General features: G+C 37.4%; 1 protein-coding gene and 1 pseudogene across 3 annotated transcripts in view; one reads left to right on the forward strand and one right to left on the reverse strand.

Annotated features, from left to right (window-relative positions):
- Positions 1–837: 837 nt before the first annotated feature.
- The window catches only part of VPS45 (vacuolar protein sorting 45 homolog), a 74,359-nt gene continuing 49,771 nt past the window's right edge, over positions 838–25,425 (forward strand). For 2 of the 3 annotated variants that reach the window (XM_038562093.1, XM_038562091.1), the window contains exons 1-12: positions 838–1,061; positions 1,699–1,833; positions 4,671–4,731; positions 8,260–8,339; positions 9,384–9,452; positions 9,574–9,711; positions 10,119–10,229; positions 13,933–14,067; positions 14,541–14,654; positions 15,058–15,225; positions 24,625–24,783; positions 24,997–25,104. In XM_038562093.1, the coding sequence (XP_038418021.1) occupies positions 969–1,061; positions 1,699–1,833; positions 4,671–4,731; positions 8,260–8,339; positions 9,384–9,452; positions 9,574–9,711; positions 10,119–10,229; positions 13,933–14,067; positions 14,541–14,654; positions 15,058–15,225; positions 24,625–24,783; positions 24,997–25,104 (1,371 nt within the window). In that variant the 5' untranslated portion in view covers positions 838–968. The remainder of the gene's footprint in view (positions 1,062–1,698; positions 1,834–4,670; positions 4,732–8,259; positions 8,340–9,383; positions 9,453–9,573; positions 9,712–10,118; positions 10,230–13,932; positions 14,068–14,540; positions 14,655–15,057; positions 15,226–24,624; positions 24,784–24,996; positions 25,105–25,425) is intronic. The other variant, XM_038562092.1, reaches the window with a different exon arrangement.
- Positions 10,874–11,223, reverse strand: LOC102156459 (annotated as a pseudogene).

Here is a 25,425-nt window from a genome sequence, read left to right on the forward strand (position 1 = left end):
TAAGATTCATTTTGTGGCTACGTTTTTGTTGTTCCTTAAGCCAAAACGTGAGTTTCCCCCTAAAATTCTCACGCTACATTGCTCAGCTCCCCTGATACGTGCCCCTGCCCATTTCTGACTCTCGCCTGGGCTTCTGCCCGCAGGTTCAGCGCCCCAGGTCACCGCACCCGCTCCGCGGCAGACCGCGGAGGCCAACCGCCCAGGGCGCCCAACTCGGGGCCCCACCGCCTCACCCTCTCCCTCGCCCCCCGCAGGCCTTCGGGGGCCGACTCAGCTCCCCGCCCTGGGCGGGGTCTGGGGCCTCCCCAGAAACATCCCTCAAAGGCATTCTCTTTCGTACGCTCTTCCAACAAATATTCCCTTTCAGGAGCCCCTCGGTCTGCAGAAAACCAACTCGGGCCTCCCTTGGCAGAACTGTCCTGGCCTTGTTCACGACACGGTGAAGCCAGGAAGGGCGAATCCGACCATTACTTAGCCAACACCTTACCGAGCGGCCGGGAGCACCACACCATCCCTCTTCCCTTAATTCCTCACGGGCCACCCGAGTATTCATGGCAAATAGTGACCGCGGTCACCCTCTGCCGTTCCTGCCTCCGAGCCAGCCCTGTGTCAAGTTCCTCCACCCGGCGAGCGGGTACCCTGTCCCCAAGCCAGCAGAACAGGCTTCGGCCGCAGCCGGGCACTCCGGACCCAGGCCCATAGCGGTCGGGAGCCAGGCCTCAAGACACCACCAGGCTGGGGGTGGGCATGTTATCACTTCCGAGAGGGAAGGGGGGGCGGGTCTCCGCTGGCACCGGCCCGGCTCAGCGGAACTACAACTCCCAGCACCCGAGGAGATGCCCGGATTTCCGGAAGCCGGAGCCCAGCCGGGAGGAAGCAGCTGAGAGCCGGCCAAGAGGCCCTGGGTTAATTTAGCAAGAAAAAAGGGGACCAGAAGGGCTGTGGGGCTCCGCCGTCCGTTCGCCACCATGAACGTGGTTTTTGCTGTGAAGCAGTACATTTCCAAAATGATAGAGGACAGCGGACCGGGTATGAAGGTACTTCTCATGGATAAGGAGACGGTGAGTTTGCTTTTGCTCAGTATGTGAGGGAATCCTCCCTCCTCATAGCTACTCCCGCTCCACCGTAGGGTTTAGGATTTAACTAAGAATTTTGAAGCGAGGGTCGGTCCTGTGTGAAACTGAAAGGTTGTATGCAGCTTGTCTACTGTGTTGTCAATGTAAATTGCTCTATTGCCAGAGGTTTTTCCTCCCCCGCCACCCCCGCCCCCTCAACGACTTACTGGAATCAGAAGGCCTTTCCTAAATGTCTCTGCCAAAAAATAATATGTGAGACAGGGCACTTGGAAGACTTTTATTTCTACTCAGGCTTGTTTCTAAAATACAGCTGTTAGTGCTCGAGCTGAGACGATAGGCTATTATTTGTTGGTCAAAATTATTTTTTTAAAAAAACACTATAAGGTGATGGAAAAAATTTTTTCGAAATTTATGGATTCTCCGTGTTCAGAGAGAACATGTTTTTCATGTACATGTTCCGGTACATTACCTACATGTTCTGGATGCTCAGTAAATGTTATTACATACGTTAATATTTATGTTATCCAGCCAAGTATAAATGAAAAAAAATTTTAAGTCTTAAATGTTGCTGCTTGTTCATATTATTTTTGACTAGCATAATATGAGTTCTTTTTCTTTACAGACTGGCATAGTGAGTATGGTCTACACACAATCAGAGATTCTTCAGAAGGAAGTTTACCTTTTTGAACGCATTGATTCTCAAAATCGAGAGATCATGAAACACCTGAAAGCAATTTGTTTTCTTCGACCTACGAAGGTACTGAGCTGTCATTTGCCCAGGCAAATACAGAATATGATGATCTGAAAGCATGAAGAAAGCAAAATAAATTTGTATTACCATTTGTGGCATCATAATTACCCTGGTTCATCAGAGTTATAACCTTGACTCCCCTTCTTTCCACATTTCAGTTTACTCCTTTCAGTCAATTTTTCCTCCAAGATGCCTTCTAGGTTCTTGGCTACTTGGTTCTAACAGAGACCACATCACTTTATTCCTGGATTAACCTCCATACTATCACACTGAACACCATTGCCACTTAATCCTATATACTTATATACTTATGTATGTACACCAATATCTTGAGTTTATATCATTTTATTCACATCTATGCACAGGAACATAATGGCTTGATTTTACTGCCATAATTAAATCAATATTCAGTAGTCCAGCCCTCGAATCCCTCCTTGAGCTGGTTTGGTCTGCCCTTATGTATCCAGCCTCCTCTGTTCAATCTCTGCTCCTCTACTATAGCCAACTAGGCCTTTTTTCACCCCTCTACATGCTCAATCCTCTTCTCTATTTGTACTCTTCCCCTAATTAAAGGTTCTTTAGCCTTCTATCCATTTCATCCATCATTTTCTAAGTCTGGCTTGAGTCTTCCTGTAAAAATCCTGTACTATTTCAATCTTATTTTTGTATACTCTCTTTATATTCATGATCTTCAACTCCAATTGCACTCTTTGACAATGCTTGTATATTACGTACTTTCTGAAATATAAATCTGACCGTGTTACCACCACTTGAAATTTGAATGACTTCTCATTGTTTTTATGCTAAAGGCAGAACTCCTTAATTATGGTTCTGTGTGATCTAGTTCCACTAGTTCCACATACCTACAGCCTCATTTCAAACCATTCCCCCTTTTATTCTTAGCCACATTAATCTTTCAGTTCACTTTATTCCATCATGCTCCAGGACCTTTGCATAGGCTCTTCCCTCTGTTTGAAACTTCTTTACTTCCTTCAGCAAATCTTCCCTGGTTTTGTTGACCAAGTCAAACCCCCCTCTTATAAGTACTTATCACACCAATATCTTCTCCCTATTGCTTGTCATAGTTGAAGTTTTATATCGTTTGATTAATGCCTATCTTACTAGCAATAAGCTCAATGAGAGCAGAGATGGTATCTGTTTTTTTCACACTATTATGCCTTCTACATAGTGGACCTCAGTAAATAATTCCTGAATTAATTAACATATTAATACTGCGTTAGAGTTATTTTCAGTTGTTTCACATTTGTGGCTCATATGAAATTTTGTTGCTGAGAGGGATCTTAGAGATTATCTATTCCAACATTTCCTAAGATTTTTCATCAGAGAAACATCTTTCACAATTATATACATATACTCTCTCAAACTAAAAATGTGTTCCTTAAAAATTATTTTCTTTGATTATATTATAAAGTTAATTTAAATGTATTTTTTAACCTAAATGGCAATTTTAAAAACCTTTTTCCTATTTAAAAAGCAATGTGCATTGCTTAAATTACTTTTAATTCTCTAAGGAAATGTATGTATTTTTTTTTAAACATTCAAAACTGTATTTCATGTTTGGACTGGGGATCAAATTCATATAGAAATTTAACTATGTGTTAATGGTATCAAAAATAGATTAAAACCTGCATTATGATCTTCTGTAATTGGAATGCTTATGTTTTGACCATATAAAAATCAACTTCTTTTTACTTCTAAATTTCACATTTTATTTTTATTCTTTTTAAAGATTTATTTATTTTATTTGAGCAAGAGAGGAAGTGTGAGTGGGGGGGAGGGGCAAAGAGAGAGATAGAGAGTCTCCAGCAGACTCCCTGCTGAGTGTGGAGCCTGACCTTGGGCTTTATCTAATAACCCATGAGATTGTGACCTTGAGCCAAAATCACGAGTAAGGCACTTAACCAAATGAGCCATCCAGGTGCTACTCATTTTTTATTTTTAAATAACTATATGAGGGCAGCCGGGATGGGTCAGCGGTTTAGCACCACCTTCAGCCCAGGGCGTGATCCTGGAGTCCCTGGATCGAGTCCCACGTCGGGCTCCCTGCATGGAGCCTGCTTCTCCCTCGGCCTGTGTCTGCCTCTGTCTCTCTCTCTGTCACTCACTCACTCATGAATGAATAAATAAATAAATAAATAAACAAAATATTTTTGAAAAATAAATAAATAATAATATGAAAGGTCAGCCTGCTTTTTACAGAAATCTTCATAAACATTACAGTGGTGCAGTCTTAGGTCCTGATAAATTAAAAGCCAAAGTGAATACAATTAAGTGTATTTTCTCTTGAATATTGATTTTTTTAAGATTTTGTTTATTTAGTCACGAGAGACAACGGAGAGAGAGCAGAGGCTCCATGCAGGGAGCCCTATGTGGGACTCAATCACGGGATCTCGCCCTGAGCTGAAGGCAGATGCTCAACCACTGAGCCACCCAGGCATCCCTGAATGTTGATTTTTTTAAAGAATTAGAAACATCTAGATATTCTAAGAATTTTGATTAGATGAGTAATTTATAGACAAGCAGCCTGAGGCAAATTTATAGTTGTTATCAATTTTATGTTGTACTTCAACATTTGTGTTTTTAATATTTTTACATCTTAATTTGGCCAAGGTGATGCAGCTACATAATTTTATAGATGATTCCTGATCATTATATTTAACATACCTCTTTTTCTCTGCCAGCCTTCATCCTCATAACATACATTTAAATCTAGACCTCAGCACTCGATGGACTCTCAATAAATACTTAAATAAGTCAAAAGACAATATTTATTATTCTTTAACTTAAACAATTCTCACATATTATTTGTTTATTTTTTCTAGGAGAATGTGGATTATCTGATTCAAGAGCTCCGGAGACCAAAATACAGTATATACTTTATTTGTAAGTATATTATTTCACCCATTCCATCATCAAACTATCCTAGCTAGTTTGTTCTATTGGGCACTACATATCATCAATAAGTTAACTGAATTCATTACTATACAATTCTGATTTCTTTATATCCTTTCAAAATATTAAAAGTCATGTGACCATTCTATTTTAGAGAGCTAAGTGTGATTTTTTTTCATTATTGATTGATTAAGTGAAAATTACTTTTTTAAGTTTTACTTTACCTATCAAGATTCTTTGTATGTCAAAAATTATAAGTAGCCAAATTTCACATCCTACCTCTGCAAAAAAAAGAAAAAAGCATTTATTTATTTGTATTTTATACTTTTATGAACTGAGGCATAGAAGCTGATTATTTACTTGGAGGAGGATATGCTTGAATTTGTTGGAAAAGCAGAGATTTACTTACATTCCAGATGAAAACATTCCACTTCCCTTTGCCACTTTATTTAATACTTGAAAGTACAAGTTATCTGGTAGGTATCTCTTATGTATATAACTTTTTTTTGGTGGTGGGGGCAGAGTCCTGGAAATAAATTAGGTTTGTGGTTACTATACATTTTATATGATTTTTTTTTTTGATGTAATACATTCTGTTTGTAAGTTACATGTATTCTCCTCTAGATGTCATTATTGATCCTTATGGGATTAGTTGGTATACTTTATTTGGTGCCATTTCCAAAACCAAGGACAAACCTTAATTCTCAGTATGTAGGGCATTTGAGAAATTTTATTTTTTATTTTTTTTAAAGATTTATTTATTTATTTATTTATTTAAAATTTCTCAAATGCGGCGGGGATCCCTGGGTGGCTCAGTGGTTTAGCGCCTGCCTTTGGCCCAGAGCAATTGCTGGGCCATATGCTCGTTCCATGTTTAGTGTTTTAAGAAACTGCTAAGTGTTTTCTAGAGTGACCATACCATTTTACTTTCCACCAGCAATGTACAGGTGATCCAGTTTCTTTGTATCCTTTTTTTTTTTTTTAAAGACTATTTATTTATCTGACACAGAGACAGCATAAGAGGGGGTAGGGAATGGGAGAGGGAGAAGCAGGCTCTCCACAGAGTAGGGAGCTCCATGTGGGGCTCAATCCCAGGACCCTGGAATCATGACCTGAGCGAAGGCAGATGTTTAACTGACTGAGCCACCCAAGTGCCTCAAGTTTTTTTTTATCCTTATGAGCATTTGGTGTTGCTCTTAGTTTTTATTTTAGCCATTCTGATAAGCATGTAGTCACTGAAGTATTTTTGTCTGATCACAAGCTAGGTACTTAGAAAAATGTAGAAACTTGTACTTAGTGACATATATATACATATATATGAGAAATTCCCTGTGTTTCAAATTTAAGACATATAATGGAATCACTTCTTGTGCTGAGTCTCAGTTAAAAATTGAGTAGGTCATAAGATGAAAGACTCCTTTTTCCTCTAAAGAGAGTTCTTTGATGCAGCAGTTGAGATTAGTAACCAATAATCTAATGTTTATTCTCCTGGTTCTAAAGATTATTTGATTTGCGCTATGAATCTATGAAGTAGAAGATAAAAATTATATAAAGGTAGCATTAAAGCCTAGGAAATACAGACTCTTGGAACTTGGATAAAGCAATCAATTTCACAATTTTATTTGATTAAAATAAACTAAATGAGTTTGTATGTAGTGATTTTATTCATTACAACCTTTCAGCACAATTTATATCATCACTAACCTGGCCTTCTGCTGCTGACTTCACTTATTTATAATTTTTGTATTTTTATGTCTACTAAAAATATTGTATAATAGGCTTCTCCCTTTATTAAAAAAAGAACTCTCTATTATGGAAGTTTTCAAATGTATACAAATAGTATAATAAATCCTAATGTGCCCATCACCCAATTTCAAAAGTTACTTTGCCATGGCCTATTTTGTTTTAGCTATATTGCCACCTAATCCTCCACCAACATTATTTTGAAGATCTAAGACTTAGGAGTTCATTCCTAAATATTTCAGTATACATCTCTAAAACACAAGGACTCATTTTTTAAAATACCGTTATTATAAGCAATGAATAAAATAAAATACCATTATTATATCTAAATAATGAAAAATAGTTCCTATTTTCAAATACTCAATGTTAAAATTTCAGATTCCCGTAATGGTTTGGTTTTGTTTTGTTTTGTTTTGTTTTGTTTTCTCACTGCTTTGGATTTGAATTATGATCATAATAGCCACACATTGATACGTTAAGTTTCTTTAGTCTTCTATAGGTGTTTTCTTTGTCTCTCTCCATCTCTCTCTCTCTCTCTCTCTCTCTCAAGTGCAATTTATTTATTGAAAAAACTATATTGTTCTGTTAAAGTTTCTCACACCCTGCCTCTTGCTGATTGCATCCCCATAGGATTGTTTAACATATTCTTTGTAGTTTAAAATACTCATGGGGCACCTGGGTGATGCAGTCCATTAAACATCAAAATATCAACTCTTGTTTTCTGCTCAGGTCTTGATCTCAAGGTTATGGGATCGAGCTCCACTTCCAGCTCTGCACTCAGTGTAGAGTCTGCTTGAGATTCTCTCGCCCTCTCCCTCTGCCCTTTCTACTCATGTGCATGCACGCTCTCTTGCTCTCTCTCTCTCTCTAAAATAAATAAATCTAATTAGTAAATAAACAAAATATTCCTCTAGCCTCTAGTTCTGTAAATTGGTACTTGGATATAGAAGCTTAATTAGATTTAGATTTGATTTCTTTTTGGCAAGAATATTTCATTGTCAGTGTTGTGTGCTTTCATTGATGGTCTCTTACTGTGATATTAGCATCAGTTGATGCTCAATGCCTAGGTTCATCCATTGATGCACTAGGGGTTGATAAAAATGATGATGTTTCAATCATCATTTTCATTCCTTCTTTGGTTTTTAGCTGGAATATTTCCATAAAGAGAAATTTCCCCTCATCTACTATTTGGTTATCTGTTGTATAGTTTTGTATATAAAAGAATAAAAGCATTATATGGTCTCATTCATTTGGGGAATATAAGAATTAGTGAAAGGGAATAAAGGGAAAGGAGAGAAAATGAGTGAAAATATCAGTCAGGGTGACAAAACATTTGAGACACCTAACTCTGGGAAACGAACAAGAGGTAGTGGAAAGGGAGGTGGGCAGGAGGTTGGGGTGACTGGGTGATGGGCACTGAGGGGGGCACTTAACGGGATGAGCACTGGGTGTTATGCTATATGTTGGCAAATTGAACTCCAATAAAAAAAATAAAAAATAAAAATAAATGAAAGCATAAAAGCTTACTTCTTTCCTTTTATTTGCTATTTTCAATATAATGACGTGGTTCCCTGGCATCGTCCACTACCTTCACAGTGGTCTTTTTTTTAAGTATTATTTTGAACTTACAGATTTAAATATATTTGTGCTACTCATTTTATTTTGAAGGTGTTCAACTTTGACATATACCACAATGTATACATTAGGCTCTTTTATGTCTAATTGCAACAAAAGTGATCTCCTTGGAGTCAGCCACAGCTCATATGTCTGTTTCAGATTTCAGTAATGTGATCAGCAAGAGTGATGTGAAGTCATTAGCTGAAGCTGATGAACAAGAAGTTGTGGCTGAGGTTCAGGTAAACCTATGGGTCCTCTAGCACATCTCTTATATTGGCCCTTTTTAAAGATTTGAGTCTAACAATTAGACAGTCTGTGCTGTCTCAGAAGAAGGGATCAGATATAAATTGGTCAGACATAAATGTGCATTGCACCAAACTATACTCATATTTAGAAACTCTAAGAAGTATCACATTGGGAACAGAATTAAAGGATTCAGTGGAAATGAGATTGGATTGGTACTGGATCCTACTTAACGGATAGGGAGGGTTTCACAGGGTTGGGAACAGAGTCAGATGTATTCTATGCTAGTTTTATGAACCACATTATAAGAATGTTCATCTACAGGGCTATGTCTGATTGGAAAAGAATAGGAAGTAAAGAATATGAATGAGGTTTGTTAAAGTTCTGTTTGTGTTTATAAAGCAGACTTTTGTCATTAGGTTAAAACTTGGTAACTCCTAAATATTCTGCATGCTATATAGTACATCACATCAGAACGTATCATGTTATCTTTTATTTCTTAAATGCTTTAGTGTTCTTGAATACATTTATATAGATGTTTGAATATATTTATCACTTAAGTGAAGAATAGGGCAGCAAATAAATAAGTTTTGGATTTTCAGAAGGATGTGCTAGATGATAAATGAATAAAAATTTTAAGTCATATTCTCCCTCATGAGAATACACTGGACAAAAAAAAAATACACCAGACAGCGACGTTCTTTCTCATCTTTGTGTAACAATGTATACCCTATAGCAGGGTCTTATTTTTACTAATTGTTAAGTGTTCACAGAGGTCTCCAGAAATGTAATATATATACTTCTACAACTTTGCTTTTTGTTTTTTAAAAGATTTATTACTATTGTTACTGTTTTAGAATTATTTTATTCCCCCACATTAACTATTGCTACTCAGTTATTAAGTTTTGTATGTCTTTGACACCTGCACTTCCTCAAATTTGATTATATCATATAGTATTATGTTGCATATGAAGATATTACTGTTATGATACAGCTGGAATTTATGAAATAACTGACTGATCTTGGTGCTTTGTTTGCAGGAATTTTATGGTGATTATATTGCTGTGAATCCACATTTGTTTTCCCTCAATATTTTGGGTTGCTGCCAGGTATGGAAGGAAAGGATAAAAAAATAAGTTTATTTATCAGGTGGGAATTAATTCAGCAAGTATTGGACTTGTAAGAAAAAAATTCAAATATTTTCTCTGAATATACATTTTTAACAAAAAGGGTAGAAATTGGGATCCAGTCCAGCTATCCAGAACAACTCAAGGATTGACAGCTCTCCTTTTATCTCTGAAGAAATGTCCCATGATTCGTTATCAGCTTTCATCAGAGGCAGCAAAGAGACTTGCAGAATGTGTTAAGGTATGGCTTCCCCTATCCCCAGTACCAAAACATTAAGACCATTCATTTCCTTATCGTATTTCAGAAACTATAGCAATATTTTATCTATAACCAAGGAAGTGATGTGTTGGGTTTACTGGCAAAGAGGTAGATCTTTGTAATAAAAAATCAAAAGCAACACATTAGAACTAAAATTCTTAGGCTTAACTCAGGAAACATTTGCAAGCTAAGTAAGTTAAATACTTATTTTGATCCTAACTTCTTAAACAGGATGCTACCAAACTTTGTCAAGCTTTTGAATCCTTTTCTGAAGGCCTATGAAGGTGCAAAGAACTGTTGTTAAATGTGTTTTTTATGTATTAATTTTGTTTATTATTTTTGTCTGCAACTAACTGGTTGACCAAACCATCTATCTCTCTCATCCACAGCAAGTAATAACTAAAGAATATGAACTGTTTGAGTTCCGGCGGACTGAGGTGCCTCCATTGCTGCTTATTTTAGATCGTTGTGATGATGCCATCACCCCATTGCTAAACCAGGTGCAGAACCCTTTATTAGCATAATAGAAGCATGATTTCAAGTGGTATTCATCAAAATGCAGATGTGGAAATGAACAATGTGGTCCACTTATTTGCCTCCTTATTTTCAGTTTTTCTTTTCTTTTTTTTTTTTTTTTTTTTTTGCTTTGTATTTCCTGAGGTTTTGGTATCGCTATTCTTCCAGCCACAGTCATCTTTGACTCTTTCTTCTGCCTCATCTTTCCTGTCCCTTTCTGCCACCACCTTCACCCCTATCAAGGCAACTTTTAGGCTCTGTAGCTTCTCCTTTTCTAATGTCTGGCTGCAATTTTTCATTCTTACTGTCATTACCTCTGTGTAGACCCTAATCTCTCATAGGAATACTGAAATAGTCATCTACCAATTCCTCATTTTTATTTTTTATTTTATTTTTATTTTTGAAAATTTTACTTATTTACTTCTTTGACAGAGAGAGAGCAGGAGGAGCCACAGGCAGAGGGAGAGGGAGAAGCAAGGCTCCCTGCTGAGCAGGAAGCCTGATGTGGGGCTCAATCCCAAAACCCCAGGATTGCGACCTGAGCCAAAGGCAGACACTTTACGACTGAGCCACCCAGGAATCCTTATTTTATTTTTTTATAAGAGAACAAATCTACACTTTTATTTGTTTACTTTTCAGTAAATTTAAATCCTTGAGTGTATAGCATCACATGGGTTCTATGTCCAGTGGCCTTAGCAGGAAGATTGCTTCAGAATTTGACATGAGCCATGCCACTATTTATATCAGTTACCTTCTCCAGATTACTCTGGTTTGTTTTGTTTTTGTTTTGTTCAGGTTGCCACCAGGAGTCACTGTGTTACTTGCTTTGTACACATAAGCACATCTCTTGCCTAGAGAGAACTTAGTTTCATCTTGAGCATAAACACCTTCAATTTTAAAAGCTGTGTGCTCCCTCTGGTTCTGGAGATCCTGCTTATAGCCAGGAAAGATGGCCTTGAACCACAGCCTTCCAGGCATATTTATCATTTTAGCAGTCCTGTTCCCAGCAGGCCTCCACAGCTCCAAAATGGCTGAAACAAGCCCTGATTCCCCACTTTTAATTTCTTTCAATTCTAATATATTTCATACACACAGTGTTGTCAAATCACTTTTCCTGAACCACAGTCCTGATCTTACTACTCTTGGCTTAAAAATCTTCATTTGGGGCAGCCCTGGTGGCTCAGTGGTTTAGTGCCACCTTCAGCCCGGGGTGTGATCCTGGAGACCCCGGATCGAGTCCCACGTTGGGCTCCCTGCATGGAGCCTGCTTCTCCCCTTCTCCCTCTGCCTGTGTCTCTGCCTCTCTCTCTCTCTCTCTCTCTCTGTCATGAATAAATAAATAAAAAATCTTTAAAAAAAAATCTTCATTTGGTTCCCATTTGCCTACTGGCTTAAATACAGATCCCTGAACTTGGCATCCAAGAGCCTTCACAGCATGGCCCAACCTACAGCTCACTACTGTGCAGATATGCCACATGGTTTCCAGCCATCATTTTTTTCATGTTGCAACCTCTGTCTAAATGCTGGATTATTTGGAATACCTTCTCTCTTCACCTATCAACATTCTCCTTTAAAACCACTCAAAACATCTCCTTGAAACCTTTCATTGTTTTGGTCAGTTCTTTTTTTTTTTTTTTTTCATAAAATTACTCCAGAACTTTGTGTCTCTCTTATGTCTTGTGCAGCACTTGCCATGTTGGACCTTTGATTATTTTCACACATTCCTTCAAGGTAGACTGTGTCTTACATGTGTTCTTCTGCAAGTATAAAAATAGTACCTTATACAAAGTAGAGGCTTTATTAATAGTGCCTTTGAATTCATGGGGAAAGGCATAACCTATATTTCAGTCTCTTCCTAGCTTAAAATCACGTTAATGATAGGAGAAATCTGTAGCAGTGGAGTGCAACTTTTCTATGATAGGATAGCCTTCTATTCCTAAAATACAAACTAATACATGTTCACTTAAGAAGTTTTGAGAATATAAAAAAGGAAAATGATTGCTTGTAGTTCTGTTTCCCAAAGAAAAACAACCATTCAACTGTTTCACTGAAGACCTATTATGTTCCAGGTATTATATTAAGTATTGGAGGTAATGTGGTGCCTGAGTGGCTCAGTCAGTTCAGCATCTGACTCATGATCTCAGCTCAGGTCGTGATTTCAGGGTTGTGAGTTCAAGCCCTGTGTTGGGCCACATACTGAATGTTGAGCCTACTTTAAAGTATTAGAGGTAAAAGGTTAAAAGATGCAATGTCTGCTCACAAAGAGCTCATGATCCAGTGGGGATAGAAGTAAACTGATCATTTTAATTATAGAGTAAGTGCTAATGCTAGAAGCATGCACAGGATCCTGTCTATGGGAGCATAACTATTTTGTTGTACTTATTTTATGTGCCCCCATGAAACTTGCTTTTTTTTTAAGATTTTATTTGAGGGATACCTGGGTGGCGCAGTGGTTTGGCGCCTGCCTTTGACCCAGGGCGCCATCCTGGAGACCCGGGATCGAGTCCCACGTCGGGCTCCAGGTGCATGGAGCCTGCTTCTCCCTCTGCCTGTGTCTCTGCCTCTCTCTCTCTCTCTGTGTGACTATCATAAATAAATAAAAATTAAACAAAAATCTAAAATCTTTAAAAAAAAAAGATTTTGAGAGAGAGGGTATGTACACATGCTAGCAGGGGGAGGGGCAGAGACAGAGAATCTCAAGCAGACTCCTTGCTGTGCACGGCCCAATTTGGGGCTCAATCTCACAACCCATGAAATCATGACCTGAGCCAAAACCAAGAGTTGAACACTTAACTGAATGAGCTACCCACCCAGGCACCCCTGAAACTTGCTTTAAGGATTCATTTGGCAAGTATTTTAAGAAATGAAGCACCTTCTTTTGTAACCTTAAGTTCTTTCTTAGTAAATCTAGATTACTTAAAATGAAGTGAAAACATATAAAATATTTCTATCATTTACATTCTAGATTTAGAAGGTAATTTGCTGGAAAATACTTAGTTTTGTCTAATGGACCTATAACTAAAAGTAACCCATTCTCCAATAAGTAGTGAGAAGGCAGAATTTGGGGTTTCTCTATTCCATTTTCACCAAATAAGTTCATATTTTATAAGAATGGGAACCAATCCTTTTTTTCATAATTCTATTAAGTAAATATATGAAATAAAACGGATTCGCAGGCAAAGCTTCTGAATATGTGTGTTTTGATCAACTCACAAGGTTGTTTCTGATAGTATTAGTGTTCCCAGGATAAATATAGCACCACTCAGATCTGCAAGAACACACTTCTCATGCTGCAGAAAACCACAGAAGTGTACAGGAAATGGTACAGCTTGTAACTGCAGTACCAATATAGCCCTATCTGTGAAGCCAAAAATATACTCTTAATTCACAGGCAAAAACTGGAGCTAATGATAGATCTAATTTGTTTTCTTTCTATCAGGAATATTAATCTTGCTGCTCTTCTTCTGAAAGTGTAAAATCTAAAAGTATTTTGACTTTTAGTTTAACCAATTACCATGAATCAGTGCTTAGTAGAACACAAAATATTAATAAAACTTGAATTAAATAAAGAACCTCTATGTAAAGAAGACTAGTTGCTAAAAATATTACCAGTTTTTGTTTTCCTGAAGATTTACTATTTCCATGCTTTGTCAGTTACCAATTTTTTTGTCATAATTCTTTATTTAGTGGACATACCAGGCCATGGTTCACGAACTACTGGGCATAAACAACAATCGGATTGATCTTTCCAGGGTGCCAGGGATCAGTAAAGACTTAAGAGAAGTGGTCCTGTCTGCTGAAAATGATGAATTCTATGCTAACGTAAGTGATTAAAGTTTTTTTTTTAATTGTTTTCAGGTTTTTTGTTTTTGTTTTTGTTTTTGTTTTTTTAATGTAAGAAGGCCAGTATTGTCTTGTTTGAATGAGAACAGGTATGGGATTTCATGTGGAAGCGTAATAGAGGCATCCTGTAGATAAACTGCATCTCAAGAGAGGGCGGAAGACTTGGATTCTGACACTTTAACAGTTTGGGGGTTTTTTCATCAAAATCACATTTTTAGCTTTGTACTTTTAGAATTAGAACCCAATGTATTTACTTCCTTCCCTTCTGTAACCATTTGTGAGAATAGTAATGGTATTCATCACCAGAGTCCTGGCCAATGTCCAGATTTGGTCATTATAATGGAATTTTCTTGCCCTTCAATTCTGCCTTCAGAATTCTATTTCACTTCTTTTAAATGGTCTGAAAGTCAGACTCATCGATAGAATTGTGTTTCCACCTTCCTTTTTCACAGAATATGTACCTGAACTTTGCTGAGATTGGTAGCAATATAAAGAATCTCATGGAAGACTTTCAGAAGAAGAAACCAAAAGAACAGCAAAAACTAGAATCAATAGCAGACATGAAGGTAAATTGAACATGTTCATGGATGACTAACATGCAAGACTTTGGAACTCTTCATGTAAGCAACATTTCTGGAATATTCTCAGTCTCATTTCTGCCTTGATTCATTTTGTTTGGTTTGAGATAATTTTCTATACTATTTCTCTTTAGGAAACAATATAGTGAAAACTTCATAACAAGCCATGTGCTTCTTTCCATTCTTCAGTCACATTTGGAGTATTTAAAGAGTCAGTCTACTGACATATACCAGTTCTTCTCCTTTTAAACATAAGCAAAATGCCATGGGATTGAAAGTTGTAGATGCCTTAGTCTGGGCAGAACAATTCTTGCTTGTTTTTTCCCTTCATACATGTCTGTCCTCAGTCAAGAAATAACAGAACCCCCAATTGGTGTTTTTCCCATGGCAGGCCTTTGTTGAGAATTATCCACAGTTTAAGAAGATGTCTGGGACTGTATCAAAGCATGTGACAGTGGTTGGAGAGCTGTCTCGGTTGGTCAGTGAGCGGAATCTGCTGGAGGTTTCAGAAGTTGAGCAAGAACTGGCCTGTCAAAATGACCATTCTAGTGCTCTCCAGGTATCTATTCAGTCCAATTTGATGAGCACCTACTATGTGTAAGGCACTGTACCAGGCAGAGCAAGAGATACAAAGGCAAGTAATTCTTCTTCACCAACATGGAATTTATAATCTAACAAGGAGTTGAGACAAGAACACAGATTAATTTTATTTAAGATAGATACAAGAACCACAGGAGAAGAATAATGTGCAGTAGCAAAAGGTTCAGGCAGTTGACTATTGAGGAGGGCATCCTAGTCTGCTAGAAAGAATACTAAACTAAAATCAGAAGATCTGGATTTAACCATTTGTCACTTACTGGCTTAGTGACCTGGAGCTGTTGGCTTAATTTCTGAGCCAGTTTCCTTATCTGTAAAATAGATATAATGACATTTATCTCACGTTGTAAGGATGATTTTAAAGATACAATATATATTAAAATGCATTATCTTAAGTTTTTTATTATTGAACACCTGCTGTTTATTCCATGAACATGTAAATGCTTTCCACGTGTACATTGTGCTATAAGGATCCAGAGGTACAAAGAAGAAGACCTCTTTTCCTTTTCCTCAAAGAGCTCACACTATAGTAAGGAAGAAAGAAATTTAAACCAGGAATTATCATGCTACAAGTGCTAATATACTAGATATATTTACAAAGGAATATGGAATACAGAGGAAGGACAGCTATTTCCCCTAAGGATGAAGCTTCTTAAAGAAGAAGACATAAGACTTAGGTCTGGACAAACAGGGAGGAATGCACTAAACAGAGTAGAGTGCACCAACCAGGGAGGAGAGGGGAAATTCTTGGCAGAGAGAATGCAGACACAGAGATGGGAGATGGGGGGGTGGGGGCAGAGAATGAAAGGAACAGAGAATAATTCAGTGTAGCTAGTTAGTGCAGGGTACAAGATGAATGGTCTAAGATAAGCCAGAAAGACAGCCTGGGGCCTGATTATGACCATCAAAAGGAGATTGGGCTTTAATCTTAAAATGTTGAGAGCAACCAGAGCATTTTAGAAGAGAAGAGACATAATCAGACCTTGGCCTCAAGAAATGTACAGCATTGTCAAAGCGACAAAACTAAAGCACAAGAAATACATAGGTGGTATTTCAAGGTAATATTTAATTAAGTCAAAATAACCTCAAAATAAGATTTGAGGCTATTAAGGACAGTTCCTTAGAGAAGGCTATATTAAGATGGACCACCAAGAATGAATAGAATCTGGAGGAGGATTTCAGTCAGGGATAACAGCAAAAGCAAAGAGGTAGAAATATGCAGAAAATAATAAACAGTGCGACCTGTTGGAGAGTGGGTGTGGAAGAGAAATAGGAGATAAAATTGAATTTGTAAACAGGAACCAGTTTATGAAGAAACTTGGGAGAGGAATTTGCACTTGCTGAGATAAGCAAAGAGATCCGTTGTAGGGCCATATGTAGAAAATCCATATAATGAAAGCAGTATTTTAGGCAATTTAATCTAGTAAGGATGCTTTAGAGGTGAAAAAACTGAAGTTAGGCCAGTAGACTCACAGTGATAGTACTAAAAATGCTCAGTAAAGGCAAATCTGAGAGTTCAAAGGGAAAAAAACAATTTAGCGACAGATTGGATATAAAGATAACAAGACAGAACAAATCTGATAATTCCAAGCTTCCTTAGAAATGGCAATGTGGTATCACTGGCAAGAAGTCACTTGAGAATGAGAGTCCTTTGAGAGGTCTACATTTCTCAGGCACTCACCATAAGAAATGCATGTCCTTATAATAGGACCCTATATTCTACAACCCAATCTCTTTCTTTCCCTCCTGCAATTGAACTTGACTTTACAAAATAAAGCCAAAATGGTATAATGGAAACAATACAGGCTTTGGAGCCAGACTGTCCTGACCTTTATTCTGTCTCTACATATCAGAATTTTGGGGGGAAAGAATTACTTACTTTGCCCAAGCCTCACAGATAAAGATTTCATACTTTAGATTGTTACTAGGATTCAGTGAGATATGTAAAATGTTTCTTATATGATAGGTGCTTGGTAAATATTGGTTCCCTTCTTCTAAGCATAATGCTTTAAATATATGGTACAACTAAAACAAGGAAATCCACCGACCTGTGATTGCTCTAGTTATAGCAAGGTCCTTACTGGGATTTAGAGTTGCTACTTTTGAATGTTTCTTAAGATGCTGTTTGCTTTATATTTATGAAAAGGGCTTCAGTCATCACTGAATTTTATCCCTATATTCTTTAATCCTTTCAAAGAACTTTTAGGCTGATTTTATTATTTTTTTCAATTGTATTGAATTCTAATTCGTTTTTTTTTTTTAAAGATTTATTTACTTATTCATGAGAGACACAGAGAGAGGGGCAGAGACACAGGCAGAGGGAGAAGCAGGTTCCCCACTGAGCAGGGAGCCCGATGTGGGACTCGATCCCAGGACCCTGGGATCACACCTTGAGCCAAAGGCAGACACTCAACCACTGAGCCACCCAGGCGTTCCTCTTATTCGTTTTTTTAAGACATTTTTTATTTATTTATGGGAGAGAGAGAGAGAGAGAGAGAGAGGAAGGGAGCATAAGCAGTGGGGAAGGGCAGAGGGAGAGAGAGAAGCAGACTCCTAGCTGAGCAGAGAGCCCGATGCAGGACTTGATGTCCTGGGATGATGACCTGAACCAAAGGCAGACACTTAGACGACTGAGCCACCCAGGCACCCTTGAATTATAATTCTTAAATAGATAATATAAGTACTTGGTGAAAGAGATATGTAGTAAAAAATGAGTCTGTTACTAGTCTCACATGCATCCTTAGTTATCCTGTATCTGCACAAGTCTGTGTGATATGTGTATCTCTCCCTTTCACTCCCTCCCCTCTCATTCTTTTTTTTTTAATTCAGACGATACCATACTATACACATAGTTCTGCATTTTGCCTTGTTATTTAACCATTTATCTCAGAGACTGTTCCAGATCAGAACCTAAACACTCACTCTTTTCAGTCATTAAATAGCATTCCTTTGTAAAGATGTATCACAATCTATTTAGTGACCAACCTACTTGAAACAGTACTATTAATCACAGTTTGCAGTTGTTTTGTGGGCCCATAGAAGTATTCTTGTGAAAACTTTTTATCTTTCCCAAGAAAATTGATTTTCTTCTCTTGTTAAATAAAAACAAAATTTTATTCTATAATTAAATGTAAATTTCCTTCTGTTTATCATTTTATTTTTCCCTTTGAAACAATAGAACCAAACTTAACCACTAGCCAGTTCCAGTATCTTTATTTGTATCTCTCTATGTATGGAAAGCAGACAAGGTTGCTATAATTCCTTGCCTGAAACCTTATTTCTGGGCAGCCCTGGTGGCGCAGTGGTTTAGCGCCGCCTGCAGCCCAGGGCGTGATCCTGGAGACCCTGGATCGAGTTCCACGTCAGGCTATGCATGGTGCCTGCTTCTCTCTCTGCCTGTGTGTCTGCCTCTGTGTGTGTGTGTGTCTCTATGAATAAAAAAGAAAAAAAAAAAAGAAACCTTATTTCTTATTCACTTTAAAAGAAAAAAAATAGATACTTTAAAATATGAATTCCATTTGTGATCCATTCGTGGTATTTTTAAAAGTTATCCTTTGAAGGTTTTCTTGCCCATGTTAATTAGGGTTTTACAGTGAGCAATTGATTTGGACTCCCCCACCATAAAGGATTTCTTTGGCAATACGATTTAAATAGTCTATAAATGGAGCTTTTGTCTGGTAGTGAGTATGTGCCAGGGGCCTGACCCCTAGATTGGTTATAGCATTCCTTGGCCTGACCTTAGATGATAATATGTCATGAAGCAATGAATTGAGGTTTTTAGTAGGGATGGGATTTGCTTTATTGAATAGTAACTGTATCATGGTGAAGGGAAAAAAATTATATTGCTAAAAATTAACCTATAAATTGCTGCCACTTCTAACCAGTTACTGTACAGACTAACAAAAATTTGATTTAGAAGAATTTTCATAAGAACCAAACTGCAGTGTACTGTCATTAAAACCTATCCATAGCCTTGGAAAAGACTCATTTGATTAGTGAGGAATTTTTTTTATTGTTGTTTTTGTTTTTTTATGCCATGAAGAGAAATATCTTCAGAAAGTAAGCAGTTTTTCCCCCCCATGTGTCATATTATAGCTTTTTGTTTGGAAGGAAGAATTACTCTATTTTTATATACTTCTTTCCTGACCTTGGGTAAAAGACCTCAAATCGTCCTATTAATGGTATATAGTAAAGACTCAATAAATACTTGTTAGAAAAATGAAGAGAAAGTTCTGTTTGAAGCAGTATAGAGTAGTGGCTGAGAGTTTGGGAATTTGATGGCTTGGCTTTGAAAATTATAACCACTCTAAGTCTTAGTCTTTTTGTCTGTAAAATGGAGAAAAATCATAGTACTTAAAGATTTTTGTGAGGGTCCAGTGAGCTAGTACATGTAAAGCACTTAATATGGTACCTGGTACTTAACAACATTCAATAAGTAGAACTTTCACCATTATCTGTACTATTATTTGTTAATATATTCTATTTTCTTTATGGCAACCAGGACATTGTTTTCTCATCTACTCATCACCTCAGATCTCTTTCTCCCTGATTTGAGAAGGGTTTTCTGCTTCTCATTAAAATTATAGGAAAATTGTTTGAGACACATCGAGGTGACAATTTTACTTTCACCAACTAAGAATAAAAATGATCATTTTCTCTCTAACCCAACATTTAGCCAGTGTTTCAGACAGTGTTGACCAGCAGAAGACCTACAGCAAAGCTAAGTATTTTAATTTTCTTCTTTTGACTAGTCATTAAGGAAAAGAATATGACAGATATATTTACCAGTCAATGGAATTTGGTCCTACCTACTTTCTATCATTTTTCCTAGCTAACCTCTTAATTGTTCCACAACACTTTTATTTCAAACTGTTAGATTAGACTCATTTTTTTTTTTTTATCATATCAGCATGTTGAAGGCTTCTGCCAATTTCAGCCTGCTGTTCTAATCTGCTGGCTTATTATCATGCTATTCATTGATGATTTTACTACATTAATGTGATAGTACATACCAAGGTAGAGTTCTTGTTCTTTAGGTTAAATTAAAACAAAAAATAAAGACTATTTTTGGTTGCTGACTTCATCTGTAATTTATACAGTGGTGTAACTATGTCTTTATAAAAATGTGTTCTTGTTGTGCTGCTTCATCATAGTTTTGGTAGAAGAAAATAGAAAAGTAGCCCAAAACAATGAAAAGATCTTAAATATCAGAAAAAAAACTGTTTTTTAACTGATGTTTTTTGAGTGACCATTAGCTTCTTTTTAAAACTTGACCTTCAGAGATAGTGTGTTTGCTTTCCTTTTCCTATTCTTTGATTAGGGCTATATGAATGTTAGAATTCATTGAATTCTGTGTTTGAATCCTATCTTCTTAAGAGGACAATAGTTTTCTTTCACTCTACTCAGCCATTGTTATTATGTGAAGTATACTTTTCTCTTTTGAAAGTCTCAAGGTTTATGGAAAATTTATTAAGAAAAGAGAAGTCAGAAGTTCATTATGTAATTCACTCATATTTCCAACATATAAGTACCTCCACGTAGCAGATACCTGCTGTGTAATTAGAAGTCCCTCAGATTGTTTTCTCCTCTTCCCTGGTTAGTACCCTGGAATTTCAATGTAATGTATGCCACTATCAATCAAGTTGATGAGTCAAGTAGCCATTAGTGAAATGTTCAAAATCAAGTCAGAGGATAATATGGGATCTAGGCAGACAAAAATGCCCTTCTTCTTCAAGAACTTACATAAAGTGAAAGAGAAGAAAGAACTTACCTTGTTACCTACGTGTTTCCTTCCATGAAGAAATAGATAAGCCTCGCTGGAACACTGACCTGAGTCATGGGTTGGGTTCTAAGGGCTCAAAAGTAAGCGAAATAATCTACTCAAAGTAATCTTGGTTCACATCTGGGCCACGTCCTCAAGGGAGAGCTAAGAGTCAGACCAGGGACTCTAAATAACAAGCACCAAATCTCAAGGAAGAGAAGTGGATTCTTTAATGGGAAAGAGCCAAGAGTCAAGATGCAAGTAAAAGTAACCAACAAAGGAGGAAATACAAAGGAGGAGGGTACAGGCTTATTGCAGCAGCCTTTGTCCCTATACCAGTTCTTTTTTTTTTTTTTTTAAGATTTTATTTATTTATTCATAGAGACAGAGAGAGAGGCAGAGACACAGGCAGAGGAAGAAGCAGGCATCATACAGAGAGCCCGACATGGGACTCGATCCAGGGTCTCCAGGATCACGCTCTGGGCTGCAAGCGGCACTAAACTGCTGCGCCACCGGGGCTGCCCCCCTCTACCAGTTCTGTGGTTTTTATAGTTAATTGAGAATCTCAGATTTGCTAAAAAATATAGAAATTTAGTAGATTTAAGGTAAAAAGAGAGTGACCCCAAGGGCAGAAATTGAAACATCATGCCCATAAAAAGAGATCCCAGATGGATGTTTTAAACTTAGGCTAAGTTGATTGAGAGACATAGGAAATAGGGTATTCTTACTTGGTAATAATTTGTACTCTGAAATTTCTTCATATTATCCTAGAAACTAGTGGCGAATTTGAACAGATATTCTAAATAGTCTGTATTCTGTGATTGCTCTGGAAAGGGTACCACAAAAGAAAAAAAAGTAAGGAAATTCTTATGACTACAAGGTTTAAATCTATAGAAGAGAAATTTCTTCCCTTTTGATTCCTTAAAGATGATGCTAGTGAAATATTCACTTAGAAGAGCAACAATAGAAATCTTCCCCAGAGACCTTCCTACTTGAGAGCCACCTGGGAGGTTCCCCATGTCATCATAGTGCTCTTTGGTGTGAACAGAAGAGTTCTTAAACATTAGACCTGGTTGTTGTGAAGCATGAAAAAGATAAGGTACAGGAAAGCATCTTGTAAGTTGGAAAGCTTCATTTGGATGTTATTATGTCCCCAGAATCTAGTGCCTTCCAAGGCTCTTGTCAGTCTTTCAACTGAACCCATTTCTTTCTCTGATTGCCATGTTCCTGGGTTTTTTTGTTTTGTTTTTAAGATTTATTTATTTATTCATGAGAGACACACAGAGAGAGAGAGGCAGAGACACAGGCAGAGAGAGAAGCAGGCTCCATGCAGGGAGCCCAATGTGGACCTCGATCCCGGGACTCCAGGATCACACCCTGGGCTGAAGGCAGGCACTAAACCACTGAGCCACCCAGGGATCCCTGCCATGTTCCTGTTAAGAGAGTCTCCCAGGGTAATTCCAACACTTACTGATTCTTTAGGGCCTTTTGCAAATGTCACCATCTTTATGAAATCCTTCTGGATTCCTCAGCAACCAAGTGTACTTTTCTTCACTCTCTCCCCTTTCCCGCATCGCACTGTTTCTCAGTTTTTGTTTCTTGTTTTGTTTTTTGCAAACATATGTTTGTTATAATACCACATATGTTTTTCTGAAAAATCTCCTATTCTGCAAAATCATGTACAAAAAATAAAAGTGTTATGGGAAAATAGGGTTATAAGCAGGTCACTTAAAATCTACCTAGCTAAAAAAAATCTATATAACTTTGTACTCAGTGCCCTCATAAAAATAATGATAAGCCTAATAAAAATATTAGCACAGTTAAATCTCCATAGGCATTTGCACCCAGAAATATACTCAGTTCATCCATTGTAGCCTTCCTTATTCCTGGTTATTCTTCAGGATGTAAGGTCACAGAAACTTTTGCTTCTCATACAAACTAGTTTCACCAAAATTAAAAATATAATATGGGGATATCCGTCTGTTTTTTGGCTGTCATTTTTTTTGCTTTTTTTTTTTTTTTTTAAATTTTTTTTTAATTTTTATTTATTTATGATAGTCACACAGAGAGAGAGAGAGAGAGGCAGAGACACAGGCAGAGGGAGAAGCAGGCTCCATGCACCGAGAGCCCGATGTGGGATTCGATCCCGGGTCTCCAGGATCGCGCCCTGGGCCAAAGGCAGGCGCCAAACCGCTGCGCCACCCAGGGATCCCTTTTTTTTTTTTGCTTTTTAACTCAGAGAAATATCTTTGCATCCTTTTCATTTGTACTTGCCCTTTCCCCAGATAGCTTAATACTGTGGAAAATACAGCAGTCCTTAAAGGTATAAAGCCAGCTACTACTTTTTTTTTTTTTTTTTTAAGATTTGTTTATTTATTCATGAGAGACACAGAGAGAGACAAAGACATAGGCAGAGGGAGAAGCAGGCTCCTGTAGGTGGCCTGACGTGGGACTCAATCCTGGGATCCCGGGATCCTGGGATCATCACCTGAGCCAAAGGCAGATGCTCAATCACTGAGCTACCCAGACAACCCAAAACCAGCTTCTTCTTGCAGAAAACACTGGTATAGGATTTACATACTTTTTTCCTAACATAGTGTTAAAGCTTCCTCTTTCAAGAGGAAGCTTATCCCTATTTCCTTCTTAATACTAACATGCTGGAAAAACTACATATAAATCAATATACTTTCCATGTTAAACTAACACCATTCCCATATTCAATGATCTCGTGGAGTTAAAATGCATTCAAGAAATGTGCTTTGTAGCAGAATAGGCTGTAATTGTTTCATTCTCCTCACCTCCTTGTCTGTGAACTCACTGAGGACATAAACTGTGTCTAATTCACCTCTGCATCCCCTCCAGTGCCTGGCATGGTGCTTTATGTTTAGAGGGGGATCACAAAGTATCTCTCGGCTTGAATTAATTTGTTCTGCTGCATAATAAATATAAATACATACTCTAGGGAAGTCCCTTAATGTGAGAATTGACAGAACCTAAATGATTTTGTGTAGCAGCCTTTGCTGTCAGTACCTGTCCTCTTAAGATCATTAACTGTTCAATTTAGAGATTACATGCTTTACATACTCATATCTCTGAAAGCCATGTTGAGACATATTGTTACATCTGATGCTTCTTGGAGATTAAGCCTAGTCCTCCTACATAAAATTCTACCAACTTGTCTCCATATCTCTGGCAGTCACTAACACTAAGCAATAGTTTTACAAGTCAACAGATCAGTTGTGTGCTGTATTGATTGAAATAGTGGAAATAATCTGTGTTCCTTGTTTTAGCAAGGAAATTGCAGTCTTTTCCATATGAGAACACAGACCATCTCATCAAAGAAAGAAAGGAGTTAAATTCATTTTTGTCCTAAAGCAATTGCAGTGGGAATTTTTTTCCTTATTTAATTCTTGTCTTAGGTAAAGGCATTTAATTTTCTGTAGCTGAAACAATTGCTAAACCTAGGACCCGTACATTGCCATAGTTGTAATCTTATTCATGAACTCAGATATATCACTGCCATTCAATAATTATTAGACCTAAGATATTATATATCACGCAGGTGAAGGGGAGAGAAATATCAGCTCTTTCTTTTTTCAGAATGTAAAGAGGCTCCTGCAGAACCCCAAAGTGACAGAGTTTGATGCTGCCCGCCTGGTGATGCTTTATGCTCTACATTATGAGCGACACAGCAGCAACAGCCTACCAGGACTAATGATGGACCTCAGGAACAAAGGTGTTTCTGAGAAGTATCGAAAGGTAACCAAATTTGTATATTAATCCCACCAAACAGGTAGCAACTTTATTATTATATTCTTAGTTCTGACAAATGAGAAGTCATACTGTTTTTACTTACAGAAATGTAGAATTCTGTCCTCTCATGTCTTAATTTCCTTAATAAGGGTATTTTCTTATGAAATTAATTTCCTGATCCCTAAGCAGTAAAAGGTGGTTTCTCTTTTTTCCTTTTAGCTCGTGTCTGCAGTAGTTGAATATGGTGGTAAACGGGTCAGAGGAAGTGACCTCTTCAGCCCCAAAGATGCTGTGGCTATTACCAAACAGTTCCTCAAAGGATTGAAGGTATGGCATGTCCCTTCTGCTTTCTTAAATGAGAAACAGTGAATAAAAATGATCTTCAAAGTAACTTTAAGATTGCTGCTGATTTAGTACTATGTCAATTAAATGAAATTAAAGCAGACATCCTCCTGATAGCTTTTTCTTCAAACGCTTTCTGTATTGGAGCAGCATCAGCATTGGACCAAGCAGCTGAACAGGGAATAATGAAATATTTCCAGGAAATACCCAAGAGTAAAATGACGACAATTCTGTTAGTCATAACTGTATTACTCCACTTGTTTATCATTTTTAAGATTTGTTTGGTAGTTTTTCTTTGAAGGAAAT

The sequence above is a fragment of the Canis lupus genome, chromosome 17 (genome assembly GCF_011100685.1).
Source record: "Canis lupus familiaris isolate Mischka breed German Shepherd chromosome 17, alternate assembly UU_Cfam_GSD_1.0, whole genome shotgun sequence".
Lineage (NCBI taxonomy): Eukaryota > Metazoa > Chordata > Mammalia > Carnivora > Canidae > Canis > Canis lupus.